We start from the raw sequence: 19917 nt of genomic DNA, 5'->3' as shown, positions 1-19917 counted from the left end.
GTCTCTTGATTTAAAGCTACATTATTGTATTTAGGTATTGGACTATGATGAAGTATTATATCTTGATCAAATCATTTCTTCCTTGTTTTTACATGATTTCATTGATCTTGGCTTCGTGACGCAAGCCAAGGGGAGCTAGGATGCCGTCACCCGTGGGCCAAGGTCCACATGATGGAGCAAGGAAATATCAGATTAGAGATTTTATTAGTTTGTCGCAGTGAAGAGGAACAAGGTTTCGGACCATTGCTAGCTAACTGGAGATGCCGAAGCTTGGTAGCCTTGATCGGCAATAGCGGCATTGACGAATTGGCTTAGTGGACATCAATCGCAACCATCTCAATAATACCACGCTGGGATATGAGTTTGTGAACCTGCCTGGCAAATCAAGGCTACCAATTAGTAACTTCTCTAGTTAAATTTTGGGTACTTTAAATTTGAGACCTTCTCATATTTGCCAAGGCGGATAGAAGAGTCGTCAAGCTTATTTCTAAGCTTGGTACCTATTTACCCGATATCTTTATCTGTACACACAACGTAAGATGCAACGTCGAATGACCAGTCATTGGTCCATGAAAGTCTACATACACCCTCCAACATCTCAGTTGAACTCTTAACTGGCAGTCGTAATGATATTGTCCCTCTTTGTACCGTTCATGGAACCTGTAGCGAGCACCGCTCGTCCCTTGTTTTCATCCTGGATAAACTTGATCGGCCCTTCAGGAAGACTGTCCCCCGGCAATGTCCACTTCATGTGCTTCCTCAGCCCTTCATCAAGCATGGGGGTCATGCCAGGCTTATACGTGAACTTGCCCCCATACTCTGTTGGTATGTTATCCACATCGAGATAAGGCGTTAGGGTTGACAGAGAATCCTCACCCGATGAGACAATGATGAGTTTGGCAGCTGTACGAGGATCGACAAATTTTGACAAAATACCCCAGATCTTTCCAAAGTATGCAGGTGCGTTCATGACCTATCGCTCCATTAGTCGATGGCTTTTCAATTGATGGAGGTACTCACATAACAGCGGTCCACCATTTCTGGAAAGCAGACAGCTAGAAGCTGGCTAACATCTTGCGCATACCCCTTCAATGACCAAGCTTGCCTCAAGCCAAAGTTGCCAGCATTGATGACATAGATGGAGCTAACAACAGAAGGGCTCTGCGCTTTGCAGTCCGGCATTGATCCACAGAGCGGTAGAACAAATCGCGTCATGTAATCGTGATAGACCATGGTATGCTGGCTCTTTTCCGTGGCAGTCTGGCTTGCGTTGTATTTGGCCATGGATTCGGCGGTCAGTTGTCCAACATCGAACATGCAGATAGGCAGACCTCTCTTGTCTCGCCGACCAGACCAGGTTGGGTACTATGACATATTAGCTATGGAGACCGATAGTAAATATTGCTCTGGAGATGATACCATTTTTCGTGCTTCCTCAAACTCGTGGACGGAAATGGCGTCGTAGGCCGTGATCGCTTCCGTGTCCTTGCGAATGGCCATTGCCTCCTCATACTGGTTGAGAGCACCCTGAGGATCGAATCCACGACCTTGAAGAAACCTCCTGATATCTAATTAGTTAATGTAGAAGTGGATAGAATAACTCGTACATAAAGGTAGGCTGATCATTGATACCGTCAGGTACGTCTCTTTCCTGCAGTCCTTGAGGTCGTTTGAGATGACCTCGCTCCTCAAGGAATTTTAGCAACACGTTGAAAGAGCCTTGCTGTGAAACCGTCGGAGTAACCACAGCTGGTGATTCTGTCTCAGTTTCTGTGGCCATGATGGTGTCTGGGCAATAATGATGGTGTTTTCCTGGGCTTATATATAATGCAGGTGCTGTGCCAAACGAGCGATATTTAAACGGATGAGAAACAGGGAACTTGGTGGAAGTGGAAGCTCATACATTTTCTAGGCTCCTGGAAATGACCCAGTCGATTCCTTCCTGGCAAATATTGGAATATTGTCGATGAACAGGCCTGTGAAGGATTGCATGGCGGGTCGGCAGGGAGTCGCCATTGGCCGACGGGCATGTCGATCGACTCAGCTTACATCTAAGCGGGATCCTTCGCTCTACTGATAACACTTGTCTTTATTTCAAACATAATAATTTACTGTGGCTGCATATTTCTAGTTCATAATATTTAACATGATTTCACAAATACTTATGACTTTGCTTATTGAAAGCTCGTTCGCCTTGTTGAGCTCACTATGCGCACAGAGCAGATCGTCAGACTACCTCCACATAGTTAAGACATGCATACAGACTATCGACCATTCCTGCAGCCATTCAGACAATGGATTGCCCAGGAAACGGTAGCTAGACTAGACGATTGACTCGTGCCAGAGGCTAGGGTATGGAATGCCCGAGGAATACCATGACGCTGTTCGGTAGAGGAATAAAGAGCACAAGGATTCCCAGACCTTGAACCTCTCAAATCTCTATTTACTACAAGATTTGCGAGGTATTGTTTTCAATATGGATCCCTACAGTGAAACATCAGATCTTGTTGACATTTCTCGCTTCGACACCCACGGCCTTGGAGCTAATTACAAACTACGACGACATAAGTTCGAACACCTAGCTGACACTGGATGCCACAAAGCAAGGTCAGATTGGGTAAAATACATTGGCCCTCTTACTGAATTCGGAGGCTGCAATCACATCAACGGGAATTTCTCTGCTGTAGTGTTGCCATTGTGCAGACCTGACCGCCTGGAGCTTATAGCATATGTACTCGAATGTAAGTCAAAGAAAGCAATTGGTAGGGTTCTAACCCTAACAATAAAGTCGCATTTCTTCATGATTCCGTTCTAGAGTCAGAAAACACGTCTCCGGTATGTTATGGCAGATCTAGCAGCCTAGGTTCTGGTTCTGCTAATAATGGTTGCAGGAATCCGAAGTGCAAGCCGAGGCTGGTCTACGCCTCTTATATGAACGATGCATAAGTCGACTCTTGCAGACAGACGAAGTATGCGCCAAAAAGATTGCAAAGACGTGGAAAGACGCGATCAACACAACTACAAAGGATAAGAACGTGGACTTCCAATCTATAGAAGACTACTTGGAGTTTCGCATGATTGATACTGGTGCACCGTACGTTTAAGATGCTTCTAGATGGCTGCTAAAAATCGACTTATATTAGAAACTAGGTTCGTCGAGGCCCTCATGCTTTTTGGATTGGGCATGTCGCTTTCACCGCAAGAAGATGATGCTCTTGGTCACGTTATTCGGCCATGTTTCGCCGCTTTGGCGTTGACGAACGACTACTTTTCGTTTGATCGAGAGATGGAAGAAGTCGATACTTCTACTCTTATCAACTCGGTTGCCATCGTAATGCGAATTCAGAATCTGGACATTCCCACCGCCAAGACAATTATCAATGAGACTATACAGAAGTACGAGCGAGAGTTCCTCCGACGCATTGATGAGTACAAACAGCACAAAGGACCAATCTCTAACAAGATTGAACAATACATGGAAGCTATGACTTATCAGATCAGTGGGAATTTAGTATGGAGTCTGAATTGTCCTAGATATAATCCTGACTATCGGTACGGACTGGAGGCTTGTCAGCACGAGGGTTGATGGTTGAAGTTGTGTGGCTGTTTCACAGTTGGTAGTCATGATAAGACTAACGCGAATAAACTCAATTGGTATCCACCGTTTAAAGTCATGTCGAAGACGTCACAGGAACGGAGGTGGTTTATAGTTGGTATAGCAACACTAAGTCTCAGGCTCATGGTGACGTACTTGACTTTGGTGATATGAAGACACCGCACACTTCCAGGAAATTGAACCTTATCAATCACTTGCCTATATAATCTATGCTTACTGACCGATAGAGAAAAAGTTGCTGCTGATTTGTTTAACCCCCTGGACAATCGTCGGAACGCTACGTAACATTGCTTGTACCCCTCTTTGTGCCGACACTTCCGTTATTGTTCAATCTACTCGACTTGTACGACGTACAACATCTTCAAAAATCATCAATTCCTCCAAATCTTGGCAACATCACAAGCCCAGGTAGTACTGAAAGAGCATCAGTGTAAATATAATTAACATGTCGGCTCTTCGCGCTTATCAACCTCTTCTCCGCCGCGCCGCGCAGCGCACAACGCCTACTATCAACACTACCACCCGCCGCTTCCTAAACACAGAATCCGCACCAATACTCTACTCGGCGCGCGCAAAAGCAGTTGGCGCTCGAAAGGGCCGCATCGAAGGCGAGAATCTCAATGTCGAGCTTACCATGGCCAAGGTCCTCGGCGGTCCCGGCGATAAGGGCAAGACGAACCCAGAAGAGCTTTTCGCTGCTGGTTACGGAGCTTGCTTCCAGTCTGCCATGAACGCTTGCGCAGCGCAGATGGGTATCAAAATGCCTTCTAACGTCGAAGACAGCGTGGTCGACACGACGGTGCATCTTGTGGGCGATATGAAGTCGCTGGACATGGGTCTGCGTGTCGATATGAAGATCAAGGTCAAGGGTCTGGAGAAGGACGAATTGGAAAAGGTGGTTAAGAAGGCGGAGGAGGTTTGCCCGTATTCTAGGGCTACCAGGGGCAATGTCGTGACAAACTTTGAGTACGTCCAGGGTTAATTGCTAGTTGTGCGTACCGGTGTCTGGAATGCAAAATCTTGAACACGTCTAAATGAGGGATAACTTCTCGTAACTTGTGATTGTGAATGTCATGCATATGGATGCAAATGAGTACAATCTGAGACAAGTCTGGTTGGTGACTAAACGACACCGTCCTAGCTTTCGTTATCATCCCAATCCTCCCGAATCAACTCAGCTCCCTTTTCGCCAATCATAAAAACAGGTCCAACAATATTAACATCAGGCAACACGGGAATAATACTGCAATCAACAATACGGAGACCGTCAACGCCATAAACTCTGAGACGTGGATCTACGACACCGCCATCGGCCTCGGGCAGCATCTGATTTGTACCAGAAGCATGCCAGTTTGGAATGGTATTCGCCTTAACATAATCGAAGATGGCATCTTCATCGCCATCTTCCACAGCTGTGCCAGGGCTCACTTCACCGTTGTTCGCGCCGTAGGTGTATCGTGAGAGGGCAGGATGGGCTAAAATCTTGCGAAGATAGTGGAAGCTTCGGACGGCAATAGCTCGGTCTGCATCATGGGTATAATACTGTAGATATGTTAGGACATGATAACGTGGAGACTTAAAGACATTGTTCTTGAGAACTCACGTTTGGGTTGATCTCAGGAGCCATCATCATCGAGGTACCCTTCAGCGAAATGTTGCCCCGCGACAAAGCAACCATACTGCTCGCCGTCAATGAGATGTAAGACTCGTTCGATAGTGGCTTATAGTATGGCGTTGGTCCGGAGGGATACCATGTTGATTCAAAGAGATACTCAATATGCGATTGGTCTCCGAGGCCGGCTTCTACCACCGAACCTGCTCCAATCTCGAACAGCTCTTGCTCGGAAAGTCTTTGAAATCCATTGGTGATGCCACTTGGGGCTGTATAGGGGCCAGTGCCATTACTGTAAAATTCCTACTGCAAGATTAGCGAATTCTGTTCGTAGTTCTTGACTAAGACCTACCTCTTGGGCTGCCTCTAGCAAGGTAAAGTCTGATGACAGCTGGGATGACGAGAATTGGAGATCGTCCTCCACCCTCGCCATTATGCTGAAGACACTATGATCATTCAAACTATAAGAATGTTAACCAGTGGAAACTAAAAAAATCTGGAGGTATCTTACTTTCGGCCGATGTTTTCGTTGACGAGCACAGGCTCAATGGCAAACTTATCGAGCTCAGATGAAGGACCGAGCCCCTGCAACCACGAGTCAGCTAAATCATCAGGACCTGAAATTTCTCACTGACCGAAACCATAAGAAGCTGTGGTGACTGAAAAGCCCCCATCGACACAATAACCTCTTTGGAGGCATGCACCTGATGCGATCTTCCCGTGGGGTGATCCATAAACCGGACGCCTGTAACTTTTGGTCGCTCACCATCGGTCTTTGATAAGAGCTGCATGACAGGCGCGTAGTATAAAACATCAAGATTCTTCCTGCTGATAGCTTGCTTCAAATATCCATCGTAACTAGAGCTACGCAACAGATGCTTGTCCAGTGTTGCTGTGCCTTGTTTAACACCTGTGCTATTCCCAGTGTTGTAGTCTTCGACAATGGGAATGTTAGCAGCTTCGCAAGCGTTCATAAAGGCGATGCTCGTTTCTGGGACATAGCCCTGGTATGCGATTTCAAGAGGTCCATTTCCGTAAGCTGTGCTGTTGTAAGTCTTGAAAGTACTGTCAAATCCCTTAGATTCATTTTGAGGGTTAAAATGAGTGCCCTTTGTCGTCAGTTACGATTCTGCATAAGTGCAATTCTTAATTCACCTTTACGAAAAGAGGATAAACGTCGTCCCATGACCATCCTGGATTTCCTCTCTTTTCCCACAGATCGTAGACGGTAGATGTTCCCCGCCCATAGTAGAATCCATTGATCATGCTACTCCCACCCAGTCCCTTTCCGCCTATCAAATTTAGTCAATGATATTCAGATCAAAAGATGGGTGAACGAACGATGATAGGTGAGAATTCTTCCATCAAGACCTTGCTGAGGCGCCGTATCAAATCTCCAATCAATTGATGACCCTACTTATTATTAGCACATAATCAATAGTATCACGGTTAGAAATACCTGTTATCAGCGTGTTTCCACCTAAAGGCTTATATGCTGCAACAACGTTTGGATCAGGCCCAGCTTCGAGAACAAGAACGTGGAATTTGCCCGATTCCGTGAGTCTGTTTGCCACCACGAGGCCTGCCGTCCCACCTATAACTTTCATCAGCTTCGTGTCTTGGGTTCCGTTGTTGGATGTCTTACCCCCAGCAATGATGAAATCATACTCGTCCTGGATCACAGCTCTCTCAATACCTCTGATTGGTCGAGCCAGAATGCCATGAGCATAGAGGAGACCAATTGCTAAAGTGATTGTAGAGCTAAACATGACGAAGCGAAAGTATTCGTGGAAAAACGAGTGATATGGTATTGGAAAGACTGAAAGCTGTATCAAGGCTCACAGATGATAGGAATTGTAGAACGACGAGCTGAGAGACAGAATCATCCTACTTTTATGTGATTCTCTGGCGGCCAGGCTGACATGGTGTGTTGACTCCTTCGGATGTCCGGGACGTCATTCTGATCTCTGATCTCGATCGACTACAAAAGGCAGCGGGAAGGAATCAATAGCATGCATGATGGAGGCTTGGAGAGAGACAATGTTGCCTACCCCGCACCATAATTCCTTGTTTTAACAGTTTATCTGCTGCTAGTGTAAGACTTGCGGAAGCCGATATATATGCTTATTTTTGATGGACTGATTTAGCCAATTATGCCTCTCTGGTGTGAAGGGTAAATGACGTTTTGACATTGAGTTGTTGCTGTTAAAGTTTTGGGCATAACGTTTAACGTTTAACGTTTACCTTGGATCGTGAACCAATACCAATCGAATAACGTAGTCTGCAGTCTCAGCTATGATCGATGAACTTATGTAGCTTAGTATTTGTTAAGAGGATATTTTTTATGGCAGAAGACCCTCCGACGTCGATGTGGGTAATCCGGGTACAATCTACATCGGTAGTAAATATAACTTAATGCGGTTTATATTTGCACTATAGCATACCTAACATATAGTTGCATGTCATACACGACGTTTTCAACCTGGTCCTTGAACTTCAGCGTCTCGGGGATTTCCGAGTCGGCCCACAGGTTCGGTTCACATTGACGGGAAAGTCAGGCTGTGACTACTTGACCTTCAGACTTGCCACTGTTCTTGGATGTGTGTTGTTGAGGCTTGAAACCACCAATCATTTCCTTTATCAAACACCACGCTGAGCGGGGTAGCTAGACATACAGGGCCTTCTGATGGGCTGAGTCCAATTCTAAGGGCGGTTAAATTCAGCTACGCCTGTTGGTATGAGACAGAACGCTGAAAATAGTGAGCTGAAAGGCCGGACTAAGCACTAGGCCTGCGCCATAACGGAGTTACCAAGGTCTCCTACAATCTGCTGAGCGCTGGACTTCTTCATAAATCACTCTCCCTCCTTATCGCCTGGTCAGTTAAGATTTGGTGTACGGCTCCTCAACCGTTTTTGATTGAAAGTATGAATGACACAGAGGGTGTGCCCCTCCACGACTATAACAACGCAGATCCATTCTCTCAACATGAAGAGGAGCTCTCGCCGTTCTGGATCCCACCGTGGCTCAATACTCCGTGAGGCTTCTCGATTGTATCATATAAAACTCGTCAACTTATTGCCGCAATAGAAATCTAGTGAGTCCTAATGGGCTTCCGACTAAGCGCCTAAGACAGATCAATACAGTAATGAACTGGTCGCTTATCGCATTTCCGCTGATACCCATCTTGTGTTTGGTGGCCCTTGCTTTATGGAGCAAAGTCGATGAGAATCTTTGTCCGAAGATTATAAAATGCAAAGATCCTTGTGTCGTTGAGGCTGATCCTGACATTGCTGGCATTGGAGTAAGTTTGCGCAGTTCTGCCTTCAATTGAACATCTAACAAATCGGTCGCTTAGGTCCGCATTGCTACTTATACTCAGACTATTTGCAATATCATTCTTCTAGGGTTTGCCTCTGATGGAAACAGAACGAGCGCTTCCTACCATGCTCTTGTTCTCACCTCTCTCGCAACGATTATCACCCTGGGTATTTTCTCCATCCAAACCAAGCTCAGTCTTCACCATTCAGTGGTTGCGTCTTCCCTACTTACAATCACCATACTGCCCACACACATCTTAGAGTCATGGAGAGTTCGATCGCCGGGAATATTCGTTGCCCAACAGGTTCGGCTTGCAATCTACTGTGCCTATGCCTGGTGGCTGATCCTCGAAATGCCGTGTATGGGAGCCGAACCGCAGTGCAATCTATGCACACGGTCAAGCCTGTTCGGCCATGCAAGTCGAGTCGCTACGCACGGGAACAGATCATTACGGCTGGGAGTTGTTCTCTTCACAAGCTATTTGTGGCTTCGGCAGGTGGTCTGGTCCTACGGCCCAAGGCATTATTTCGAATCCGTCCCTGCTACACTTTCAGAAACTCGAAAACAAGCCTGGAACTCTTATATTGACGAGAATCGGGATTCATTAACAACGTGGCGACTCCGACGTTTAGCCCGAGAACGAAAATACGACCAGTTTTCGCGCTTCTTAATACCAGGCTGGTTGTGGTACGACGACGTGACCACGGCACGAAGAGGAATAGAGCAAAGACGGTGGAAGCGATTTCTGCCCTTGGACAAGCAGAAGGTCAACTGGTTCGTCAGGGTGTGGGAAGATGCTACAGTTGCCATCCGTGTTCCACGTTGTCAAAGAGCGATAGTGGCATTGCTGCTCTCAGTTCTCTTGATCTCCGATACAGAGCACACGGTGAAGCTAAACTTGAGTGCCGACAGGGATCAGTGGGGTTATGGGCAGATCCTTGCACTGGTAGCAACAATTCCGTCAGTGGCGGACGTGACAAGGTTACTGCTAAGACTAGGCAAGAGGCCATAGTAAGTGCCGATAAGACTTGTCTTTCATTATCAGAGGTCAAAACTAACAAGCCAGCAGTATAGCTATCAATCGGGTACACACATTGTAGACACAAATACAACGTCTTGCTCCTATAGTTTTTATTCCTGTATTTCAAATATGAAGTCATGATTAGGGCAACTGATTCAGGTAATCTAGCCTTGTTATCCCTTTTAAAGAGAACATTGGCAACTGCGGCAATCGGGGTGTCTCTGATGACGGTCTTTACCCCTGAGGACTGCATATGACACAAGGTCGACTGGGGTTAACCTGGTTGAGAAACACAAAAATGATAAAAGGCTGAGGTTCCTATGGAAATTAACTACCCACCCAGCTGACCACCTCCTCCTACGCTGTGGCCTGCCGTAACGAACTTAACTCTAACAACATTTACACATCTACGCAGCCACTCTATTTTCAGCCCTTTTCCATCATTGTAACCCCTTTGTTGCTGCTCGTACTTGACTGAAAAAAGTCGATTTGTTACTCGTATTATTCATCTTTTTGACTACCTCTCTCTTTTGTAATGTCTCTGCCGGCTGGAAACGCACGCATGCCGTGCAGCGAAGTTGCGGTGACTATCAACCATCTACCTAATGAAATACTTGTCGAGATCTACTATCTCCTAGCAAGCCTACAGGACCCAGTGTCGTTACCAATTGAATTTGAGAAAAAATACATTTCGAGAGGAGCTTCTATATGATGCCCAACAGTATAACGATCTAATGTGGACCAAGAACCGTACCGCCCTTACGCTCTGCCTCGTATCTCGTCGCTTCAACTATCTCTTTAAATAGTTCACTTTCAGAAACATCGTGCTTCCGCAGTATCTGCTGTCCATGGATCAGTGGACGAATAGAGATGACGAGGAGCTGCGAAACAGATGTGAATACAGGGAAGCTAGAAAAGTTGCTGGCTTGATGGAGAGGCTCTATAAGATAATCACCTTGAACCCAGGACTCGTAAAGCACTGCGGATCGTTGTGCTACACTCATACACCAGTCAATGTGTACAATGAACTCAGGACTAGGTCTGAAGTAGAGGAGGCGATCGCCAGAAGAGAAGCCAGACGAGAAGAGCTAGGATCCGATTACGACTCAGATGATGATGGAGAACCCAAGTGGGATTATCAAACAGCCTATTTACCTACCTCATCATTGATCGACAAAATGTACAGTTGTCTCACCTACGTAACCGATTTCCAATTTCACTGCGAAAATACCGCGGACAATCCGAGTTTCAGCTTGGCAATATCATCTTTTCCAACCTCACTACGTTCCGAGCCACGGGGTTAATCGACTATCTAGCCCTCTTTCAACAACTCTCAACTCTCCCGTCCACTTCAGCTCTACAAACACTTGACATATCTAAGTCCCGCTCCAGTCAATATGAATTTTCCGGTGTCGACTATGTCGAGAAAGTAGAAATGCTCCAGGTAAATTATGACCCATTATGTATCTTGTGTCAGCTTAGACTAATACAGAACTCCCAGGGCATCGTAGGAACAGCGCCCTTTACAAGACTACTCGCTAGTGCAGACATGCATCCTGACCAAGTTGCCGCTATGGTTGCTTGGCCTAGACACCTCGAAAGGCTGGCTATGCAAACCAACCCGAAGCTAATGACTACCACCTCGGTTCATGAGGGCTCCCTGCAACACATTCTAGACATTCCGAAAGACTCGCTGACTCACTTCCGAATCGAGGGTGATTATGAGCTAGGTATGCGAGGTTTTGACTTGAGAGACTTCCCTTGCTTGGAACATCTTGCCCTTTGCAACGCAACCATCTTCGGCCGCGATCCGGGTCGGCCTCAAGACACTTTCCCAGACCACTATCAACACATCTTAGCCCCTCATCTTCGCAGCCTGCTATGGGTGATGCCGCCTACGCAATGGGACGCTGAAATTCTGTCCGGGGTGCTACATGGCATGTTGGCACTGATGCAAATAATGGATATGGTTAGTAAGGAGCGACTTGAGCACCATAAAACTAGAAAAGAGCCTTCCTTGGAGAGAATATGGTTGCAGATTCTGAAGCAGTCGCTTGAAAGTCTGGCTGCAGATGCCCAAGACAAATTTGCAACTCACCTGGGAGTGTTCGAAGTTATTAACCATCATGCGGGGAGCCGAACGGGTTAACTCTTCAACACGTACCGCTCCCCAAGAGAGACATGCGCCGTCTCGGACCCTTTCCTCCGCTGAACGAAGTCTGGTCCTGGGATGATGATGGAATGGCTGCCCAGAGAGCATAAGACATGTTACGAAGATGGTGGTCCCAGAGGTTACAAGCATCATGTTTGTATCAAAGTAGGACTGTAACATATCGTCAAATTAAGTAGAGTGTTTCACAACGGCATCTGACATCATGTTCCTTCTATGAAAGCCCATCCATCCTGTTCAGCCGAGTCCGTCTTGGCGGGCTACTCCCAAATACCCGTCGACAACAATCTGGTGGACAAGAAGCTCAGCTTCGGCCCACTTTGGATATCCTCAAGTTGACAGGTCGTTTCAGGCTTCTTGGCAGTACCTAATGCGGCAGGTAGATCAGTCAGCTCGTCATAAATGCAAAACCCGGTCAGGATGTTTGTAAGACTGGGCTAAAAAGTCCAGGATATATTCACTTGGGATATTGAGAAGGTGAGTTCCTGTTTATGTACAATGAATGGAGGGTAAATTGCGTATATACAACAGTTCAATACTAGTTACTTCCTATCAAATAATTATATCTAGAAAACGAAGATGTCCATCAAACATGATCGCCCAAATGGTCACCGAAGATAGCCAGGTGTACGAAATAACCAGATACGGGGTATCTTTTCTTTCTTATTGGAACCCGAACTTGAGCTGAACCTCGATATGGTTATGACTATCTTGAATAGGAAATTCGGCACGAGTGTGGCAAGGAAAGGGCTGGATTGATCAATGCAGTCAACCTTCCTTCGGGGACCATTTTATGTATGTAGATCCCGATGACCGTGATTCCTACCTGCTGCCAGGCATCAGGCCCTGTAACGCCCAGCGACAAGCAACAACAGAAGTTCTTAAAACTTGAATTGATCGTCATCAGGAGTACAAGATCGACGATTCACAAGACTTCATGTTGTACAATCATAGAGATGAAGGCTTTGCTATCGGCCGTCTCCGATGTGTTACTGTATGGCAAAAGGTATTTAACAGTGAAAGGTTCCACGACTTTTGACCATTCGAAACAGACCAACACTCACCAGCAAACCTCATCAACTCACCTCAAGTAACAAGCATTCTACAATCAGCCATGAAGCCATCCACTGCCCTATCCTCAGCTCTCTTTGCTGCTCTTGCCAAAGGTGCAGCTCTCATCAAGAGGCAAAGCGTTGCGACCTGCTACGGAGACCAAGGTCCGAACTTGAATGACTGTAAGTTGTTAGAACACCTGTATCACCCCAATCGCTCACACTGGATAGGTGATAGTCTGATTGCCCTCCTCGGCTGGACTGGTACTTCGACTGACCAAATTGAGCCTGGTAAGCTTTTTAAAAAAAACTCCTGTAGCTTTAAGACACTACTAACCTGTACTGTAGATCCATCTGGTGGTATCTCTTTCTTTGACGATCATCATGCCTTGAACTGCGAGATTGGCGTTGGCTGGAATGACCCAAACAATCGTCTCACCATTACCACATCTTCGCTTCTACCTTATATCAACATCATCAAAGACAAATGCATCATTCCCAGCCAGGCAGGTGGTTATTCTGACAGCGTTGACGACAATTGGACTGTTCGAATTACAAATGATCCTCAATACAACCCTCCATCCAAGCAACGACGACAAGCCGCAGGCGACGTAAGTACGCAGTGAAGCCCCCAGAGACCCCTTACTAATACTTGAGCAAGTCTTTCAATCTCGAGGTCTTGAGTCACGCTATCGAACGACCCGGCTTCCGCCAGAAGGTCGGTCCCAGCCTTCCCAGCGGCAGTTCTTACACTGTCACCACCGGTGAAGCAAACACCGTATCAGTCGGCGCATCGTTCGAGATCAGTGGTGGATTCTTCGAGATCTTTGAGGCTGGTGCGAGCACTAGCTTCGAAACCAGTCACACCGTTGAGAACTCCCAGTCTACCCAGATCAATGTTGACTGCGGTCCCGGAAAGAACGGGCAGATTTACTGGGTGCCCAAGTGGGATCACTACGAGGGAACCTTTGTGCCTAGCAACATGGCCGGTGATGTTTGGAACCCACTTGATGACAGTGCTGGCGACTACATGATTGAATGCCAGGGTTAGATACTATGGCGAAACGGTCAAATGGCCCAGCATGCTGTAAAGGCTGTTTTGGGCATGGTTCCGCCTATCAAGAAAGATTTGAGCTTTTCTTCTCTTCTTTGGATACTTCCAGTATCTCTTATCTTTTGTCAATTGCAGTTTATATCTGGGGCATGCATAACACGACGCCCAGTTCATATATATATACCACTTTCCTTAATCTTCGAAACTCTGCATGCTCCATTCATATGAGTCGTAGTCATTTGCAATCTCGTACGCACGTTATGATTATATTTCTCTTTCTACATGCCTCTATCATTCCGTGCTTGCATATATAGTATTCGAGTTCAAATGATGATGCACCTCAAGCGATATTACGGTCAAAGAGTAGTGATTTTATCCCTGTTTACTTGTTCATTTCTTATAGAGTACAGAGTACTCATCCTAACATTGTCCACCATCCATCACCTATCATAAACTCAAGATGCCAGAGCTGCGATCCTGCCGATATAGTGCTGAGATATGATGCGAAGCAGGACCGCGATACTCACATTCACAAAGATGTCTCCCATTTGACCAACAGAAGCAGGACCATAGAACATTAATTCTCCAAGCGCTGAATCCTCCTCAAAAGTATTTCCACCAGCCGCTTCAAGACTAGCCGCAGGTGCACCTTGTCCCGACGCTGGGACCAACTCCCAACTTCCAAGTTTGCTTTGAGACATTGACCCGAAAAACCTCTTGATCGTGGAAGAGCTAGTAGCCTGTTTCTTTCTCCACTGCCATGTCTGAATCTGTCCATTCACATCAACGTCAAAAGGCCAAGAGGCACCTTCCATGAACATGCTCGTCTCTTTGAACTTTGACTCAAATCCATTGAAGCTGATGGTGCTGTGCTGACTGAAGGTGTGGCGACTCTCAATGGTACATATGGGCTGCTTTCCGGATTCGTATGGACCTTCTTTGATTTTGAGCCTGCTGCTTGAGAACATCTTGGCTGAGTATGCAATTGGTCCTTTGAACTGAGGACCGAGTTCAAGAACGCTGCTACCGCCACTAGTCATGACGTTCCAGATGTGAAACCTAGCAGGTAGTCTGGTGAAGCCTACGCGAGGGTAGTAGCCAGGTGGTCCTGGAACAATGTTGGGAGCTTGCTGGTAGCCTTGCTGATGGTATCCGGGTGGCGGAGCTTGGAAGTTCTGTGGATAGTTTTGCATATTGGGATGAGGTGGAGGGCCTGGCTGGTAGAGGGGTTGTTGGTATGGCTGATGATAAGCCTGTTGATTAGGCTGTTGATAGTACGACATGATGGTGTTGCCTATGCTAAGTCAAGAGTCTGTATGACAAAGGTGATGAAAGGATGAGGCGGAAAGGGAGGATGATAAGAGACAGAATGCAGAGAAGTGATGTTGTTATCTTGATATGCTGTTGTAGTTCTGTCTACGTCACAAAAACAGATCAAGATCGAGAATGTTGTTCAATACTGCTGTTATGTGATGGGCTTCTTTTAAGCTTAAATGGAAACTAACAAGAGTTTGCTTCACATTCGGCGCTAACCCACTTTTAGCAAAATCATGCGCTCCCAGCAATCAGCGTTCAGCAATGGATCTTGCTGCGCCAGGTCCATAATTACGCCTCAAGTAATGCGGTTAGTGAAACATGATGATAAGGCTTAGAGCTTGAATAGTAATCATTGTAATGATAGACATGCACTTGCGTCATGTTTGGTGGATTGCTTAATTCAATTTACTAATCCCTTCTAAGAAAATTAGCATGTATCATATAAAGGCGATACGAATACAGTCTGATGTCAAATTCTCAAAGCCTTCTGCTAAACCTGCTGTTCGTGTGTGCCCTATGTCCCCACCTAACAACCTTCACTTCCCTATCAAAGCTTCATGTCTCATCCCCGAGTACCAATCTTATCCCAAGGACACGGGGTTCCGTCAGTATGACCACAGTCATTGGTATCAGTGCACTTAGAGCCACAGCCATAGTTAATCAAGTCCGAAGGTGTAGTCTGCTCCCAATCACCCATGCACTGAGTCTCGTCCCCATTACCCCAATCGCAACGTTGACGCCGGTAGCCCTTCTGTCTCAAAATCTGCTGCTGTGTCCAAATTATATGGCACTGCCCGTCATTCCACGAACAAGCAGTAGAGTCATCAGCTGTAACGCAGCGCGATTCCGACTTTGTCACTGTGAAATCCACCCCAAGGCTGAAACCTTCAATAGCGGCTCCAACACTAGCACTAACACTAACACTTTCAGATCGTTCTTGGCAGACTGATCTTCCGGACATCTTGGTCGCGATACAACGCTCACTGTTAGTACAGTAGATGTTGCCTGTAGCCTTCTGCCACGGGGTGAGTTCGGGGGCGGATTCGACGACATAATAGTCCCACCAACATTTGCGGATCAAGGGGAACTTGTACGGATAGGTGATCTTGTCTGAAGTCACGTAGGTGCCCGAGTTGTCGGCGTACCGTCCATTGTAGGCTTGAGACGTGCCATCACAACTTGGGAGCCTATTGTCCTAGCGGACTACAAGAGCCTGAACTAGAACTACAGGCCCAGCAACAACGGCACCAAGAAAGATGGGGAGAAGGAGTAAGGTCTTGAAGTCAAACATTGTGTGTTTGTGTAGTAGGAGTGACGATTTTTGGAAGGTGTTTGATGTTGTGAATTCAAGTGGTAATATCGATGGCTACTCCTTGTATTTTGTAGATATTCCTTGACTATGAATTCTGTTTATCCACGTAACCATATTAGAATCCATTATCTTCCTAACAAGCAGGGCGAGAGGAATCTCCGAGCCTGAATCGAACATTTCCACGCTATACTGAACTGCGTGTTGATCTTTCTGTGTTTCTCTTTTCTGATCACTTCGTGGCTTTCTCTATCCAGTGACAAAAAGATGGACACTCTACAAATACGCTAGTCTTGCTTATGGCTGTGTGGCGGATGACACACCTAATGAATAACCACAGTAGCGGATAGGTCTTACATTATTTTTCATGTCTCAGTCTGAAGTTCGAAGCAGGCTCTCGGGGCTAAGTCTTTGCATTAGTAGGTGGATAGTCTGGCATGTTGGGAGGCGGAGGACCAGGCTGGTATAGAGGCTGTTAATAGGCGGCCTATTGGTTCAACTATTGATAGTATGACATATTGTTGTAGTCTATGCTAGGCCAGTGCTCTATATAGTAAACAGATAATATGGACAGGAGAGATAGGAAACGACGACGGTAGGATCAATGCGTAGGGAAGAGATAAAGTGCTGAGAAAGGATATTCTTGCCTTTATAAGCTTATAGGTTTTTGAATATGCTACAGAGGATGATAACTCTTGAAGGATGTTAGTTGAGACTGCTACTATACAATAGATTGCGTAAGGGTTAAATAGAAACTAGTAAGACATTGCTACCTACTCTCGATGCTAACCCTTATTAATAATATCATGCGCTCTATACAATCACCATTTAGTGATCAATCGTGCTAAACCAGATCCATAATTAAAAAAAATACGCCTCAAATAATTCCGGCTACTCAAAGAAACAGGAACCTCATAAGCCAAGCCAAGGCTTGTCTCAGTCATCGTCATTATGGCGATCAAGACTGCCGATGATAATTCGTGGAACATGGTCTTTCCAGTGCTTCGTATCGACAATGTCACTAGAAGCTGTCAACTTTCAATATCCCCTTCTTAACAAGAGTTGTACTCACTACTTCACGCCTTTTTTCATCACTGTGCAGCCATCGTCAAGATACTTCAAGTGTGAGTATCCTGTGTTGTTGTCGCCGAACTGAATGAATTGAAACATAAGATCTTCTGGCTCCTTTCCGTTCTTAACCAAGAGTTCGATGGAATCGCGAATAACTTCATCAACTTCAGGATCATGTTCTGGATCCCAAAATCCATCGGTGAAAATATAGATGCTTGTCGGCTTCATTCCTGAATCTTCCACCACTTCCATAACGTCTTTAAGACATTTCTTCATGTCGCAGAATCCACTGACTGTCCGCTTGTTTTTGATACTGTCCTCGATATATGAGCTGTTCTCTGAACTTTGATGCTTGACTGAATCGGAAGTAAAATAGAGATCCATCCCGTTTTTGTCCGATACTTTGACAGTATAGCTAATGACTCGGGCAGTCATGGCAACCTCTGTCTTGTACGGTTCCATTGAACGGTAGTCGTCAATGACAAAGATCTAAACGTTAAAAGTCTTTTGTCAATCCATCTGTGGCTAATATCAGAACGATACATACCTGCTCCCTTCCACTGCGAGCATTAACTTTATTTCGAGCCCTCTGCATGCCTGAAAGATTCATTCCTGCTTCCGACAACCGTCCTTTCTTTTTCAAAAAGGTTGGCACGGCTCCTTTTCTTTTTATTTGATCGTACACGTCCTTGACATTCACCTTTTCCTCTCCATTATAAGTTGTGTCTCTTCGCTGAATATCAGGACTACCTGGCCTCCTGTTAGACCAGTCAGTTTGGGTTCGGCGGCGTAAGTTGGAAGGATGATTGCTGTCAGGAGTCCTTGATCGATGCGGCTTGGGACTTCGTTTTGCGTCTGCAATCATTCTTTTGGCGTGTGCCTTGGCCACGAGTGCCGATAAGCGTTCTGTGGAGTCCACCATCATGTACGTGAAGATGAATTTACTCATACAGGGAGACAAGAAGTCTCCAGTCCTTTTGTGCGTCAAGATACCCTCATGGAAGGAATCAACTTCGGGAAGCCGTTCGATCATATTATGGAAGCATGCACCATACCCACGTTCTTCGAAATGGGGTAGCTCTGCAACGGCATCTCTCCTGCTCCTGCGATACTTGTCCCGATACTCCTCACCACCGATGGACCAGACGAGAAAGTCGCTGAAGACTGCACCAAGTGACCACAAGTCTGCAAGGGGGCTAAGACGGGGTCTCAATTCACTCGCAATCCGGTCATTAGTATACGCTTCCGGGGCGGCTTCAATGGTAATCAAGTCAGCCAGCCAGACAGCAAAAACGCCCAATGGAGAGGGATACCCACAGTACATTCGATTTCCTTCCGTGTTAATCGAAACAATAGCGCTTTCATCTCCTTCGGGCCTTCTGACTACCTCAGTTAAACCGAAGTCGGCAAGCTTAAACATGACATCGTAGGGTGAACTTCCTGAACGAGAGAAAACCAGAATATTGGACGGTTGAATATCCTGGTGAATCCTTTAAACAGACGGACCTGCAGTCAGAGCAAGGCATAAATAAGAAGGATTGCAGTGAAACCTACCCAGTCAGAGATTCGAGATTGCGTTTGCCTAGATTATGAACCAAATGAAGCCCTTGGAACAGATTCAATAGGCGCTGCCATAAAGTTTCGTAGTCCTCGACTTCGACAGGAACCTTGCACGTTTTGAAGAAATCAACTAAAGAACCAATTTCAGAATGTTCGAGGATGATTATCCATTTGTTGGTTGCAGGGTAACCGAGGGATCCGTAGCATTCTGTGATGGCTGAATCGGAGAATGCCCTTAGCCTTGTATACACATCAGCTTCTCTCTTGTAGAGCTGCTGTGTGCTGGTGCCTTTGAAGATCTTGAAAACCACTTTCTAATGAAGATGAACATCTTGTCAAAATGAAGAGCGTCGTGTGTTGTTCATGGTCGCCTACCTCTGGAACAGAATGACAATACTCCTTGTCTATAAATACGACACGCACTTGTGCCTCAGTTGAATCCAAGTCTTCTTTCGGAGGGGACTTTTCGTATCGAATAGGCAATATCTGCTGCGGAGGTAAATGTCTCTGGTCGCTACCAAAATCATTAAACCTCCACGGACAGAACGGCCATTGCTTTTGCAGAAAATCGTCAAGCTCATGGTTCCATTCATCGGGTATTTCATTATCGCGAAGAGGTAAGCGGTCATCGTTCATACCCAATGCGAGAAAAAGGCGAATTGCTTCCGGTTTGCCTACATCCACCAAGGTAGAGAAGACCCCGAGATATTGTTTTGTGATCGTTTCGTAAGGCACTGATATGACTGGATTTATGGCATCTATGATCTCGTGTAGGTGTCCTGCAGACCAGTACGTAAAGAGTTGTGAGGCAGGTAC

General features: G+C 46.0%; 10 protein-coding genes across 10 annotated transcripts; 5 read left to right on the top strand and 5 right to left on the bottom strand.

The window, feature by feature from the left end:
- Nucleotides 1–610: 610 nt before the first annotated feature.
- Nucleotides 611–1780, bottom strand: FGSG_01784 (uncharacterized protein; the record flags this gene model as incomplete). The annotated part of the gene is made up of 4 exons (XM_011319322.1): nucleotides 611–973; nucleotides 1021–1365; nucleotides 1420–1561; nucleotides 1608–1780. 4 exons carry the CDS (start codon nucleotides 1778–1780, stop codon nucleotides 611–613), a joined length of 1023 nt encoding a protein of 340 aa, XP_011317624.1.
- Nucleotides 1781–2476: 696 nt separating this feature from the next.
- FGSG_01783 (uncharacterized protein) lies at nucleotides 2477–3586 on the top strand (the record flags this gene model as incomplete). Its single annotated transcript, XM_011319321.1, has 4 exons — nucleotides 2477–2741; nucleotides 2789–2835; nucleotides 2892–3094; nucleotides 3151–3586. 4 exons carry the CDS (start codon nucleotides 2477–2479, stop codon nucleotides 3584–3586), a joined length of 951 nt encoding a protein of 316 aa, XP_011317623.1.
- Nucleotides 3587–4061: 475 nt separating this feature from the next.
- FGSG_01782 (uncharacterized protein) lies at nucleotides 4062–4598 on the top strand (the record flags this gene model as incomplete). Its single annotated transcript, XM_011319320.1, has 1 exon — nucleotides 4062–4598. One exon carries the CDS (start codon nucleotides 4062–4064, stop codon nucleotides 4596–4598), a length of 537 nt encoding a protein of 178 aa, XP_011317622.1.
- Nucleotides 4599–4705: 107 nt separating this feature from the next.
- On the bottom strand, nucleotides 4706–6997 carry FGSG_01781 (uncharacterized protein; the record flags this gene model as incomplete). The annotated part of the gene is made up of 7 exons (XM_011319319.1): nucleotides 4706–5158; nucleotides 5220–5531; nucleotides 5581–5813; nucleotides 5864–6283; nucleotides 6384–6520; nucleotides 6688–6822; nucleotides 6874–6997. 5 exons carry the CDS (start codon nucleotides 6995–6997, stop codon nucleotides 5736–5738), a joined length of 894 nt encoding a protein of 297 aa, XP_011317621.1. The 3' UTR covers nucleotides 4706–5158; nucleotides 5220–5531; nucleotides 5581–5735.
- A 1377-nt stretch (nucleotides 6998–8374) lies between these two features.
- Nucleotides 8375–9812, top strand: FGSG_01780 (uncharacterized protein; the record flags this gene model as incomplete). Its single annotated transcript, XM_011319318.1, has 3 exons — nucleotides 8375–8530; nucleotides 8585–9558; nucleotides 9737–9812. 3 exons carry the CDS (start codon nucleotides 8375–8377, stop codon nucleotides 9810–9812), a joined length of 1206 nt encoding a protein of 401 aa, XP_011317620.1.
- A 604-nt stretch (nucleotides 9813–10416) lies between these two features.
- On the top strand, nucleotides 10417–11626 carry FGSG_01779 (uncharacterized protein; the record flags this gene model as incomplete). The annotated part of the gene is made up of 4 exons (XM_011319317.1): nucleotides 10417–10748; nucleotides 10961–11012; nucleotides 11070–11537; nucleotides 11573–11626. The coding sequence occupies 4 exons, from the start codon at nucleotides 10417–10419 to the stop codon at nucleotides 11624–11626; spliced, it is 906 nt and encodes a 301-aa protein (XP_011317619.1).
- A 1226-nt stretch (nucleotides 11627–12852) lies between these two features.
- On the top strand, nucleotides 12853–13841 carry FGSG_01778 (uncharacterized protein; the record flags this gene model as incomplete). The annotated part of the gene is made up of 4 exons (XM_011319316.1): nucleotides 12853–12973; nucleotides 13022–13081; nucleotides 13139–13401; nucleotides 13452–13841. 4 exons carry the CDS (start codon nucleotides 12853–12855, stop codon nucleotides 13839–13841), a joined length of 834 nt encoding a protein of 277 aa, XP_011317618.1.
- Nucleotides 13842–14299: 458 nt separating this feature from the next.
- Nucleotides 14300–15127, bottom strand: FGSG_01777 (uncharacterized protein; the record flags this gene model as incomplete). The annotated part of the gene is made up of 2 exons (XM_011319315.1): nucleotides 14300–14335; nucleotides 14372–15127. The coding sequence occupies 2 exons, from the start codon at nucleotides 15125–15127 to the stop codon at nucleotides 14300–14302; spliced, it is 792 nt and encodes a 263-aa protein (XP_011317617.1).
- A 596-nt stretch (nucleotides 15128–15723) lies between these two features.
- FGSG_01776 (uncharacterized protein) lies at nucleotides 15724–16452 on the bottom strand (the record flags this gene model as incomplete). Its single annotated transcript, XM_011319314.1, has 2 exons — nucleotides 15724–16356; nucleotides 16390–16452. The coding sequence occupies 2 exons, from the start codon at nucleotides 16450–16452 to the stop codon at nucleotides 15724–15726; spliced, it is 696 nt and encodes a 231-aa protein (XP_011317616.1).
- Nucleotides 16453–17406: 954 nt separating this feature from the next.
- Nucleotides 17407–18151, bottom strand: FGSG_01775 (uncharacterized protein; the record flags this gene model as incomplete). Its single annotated transcript, XM_011319313.1, has 3 exons — nucleotides 17407–17491; nucleotides 17543–18030; nucleotides 18089–18151. 3 exons carry the CDS (start codon nucleotides 18149–18151, stop codon nucleotides 17407–17409), a joined length of 636 nt encoding a protein of 211 aa, XP_011317615.1.
- Between the last annotated feature and the right edge of the window lie 1766 nt (nucleotides 18152–19917).

This window comes from Fusarium graminearum, chromosome 1 (assembly GCF_000240135.3).
Source record: "Fusarium graminearum PH-1 chromosome 1, whole genome shotgun sequence".
In the NCBI taxonomy this organism is placed as follows: Eukaryota; Fungi; Ascomycota; class Sordariomycetes; order Hypocreales; family Nectriaceae; genus Fusarium; species Fusarium graminearum.
The sequence above is the reverse complement of the archived record's forward strand: the minus strand, read 5'-3'. Positions and strand labels throughout refer to the sequence as shown.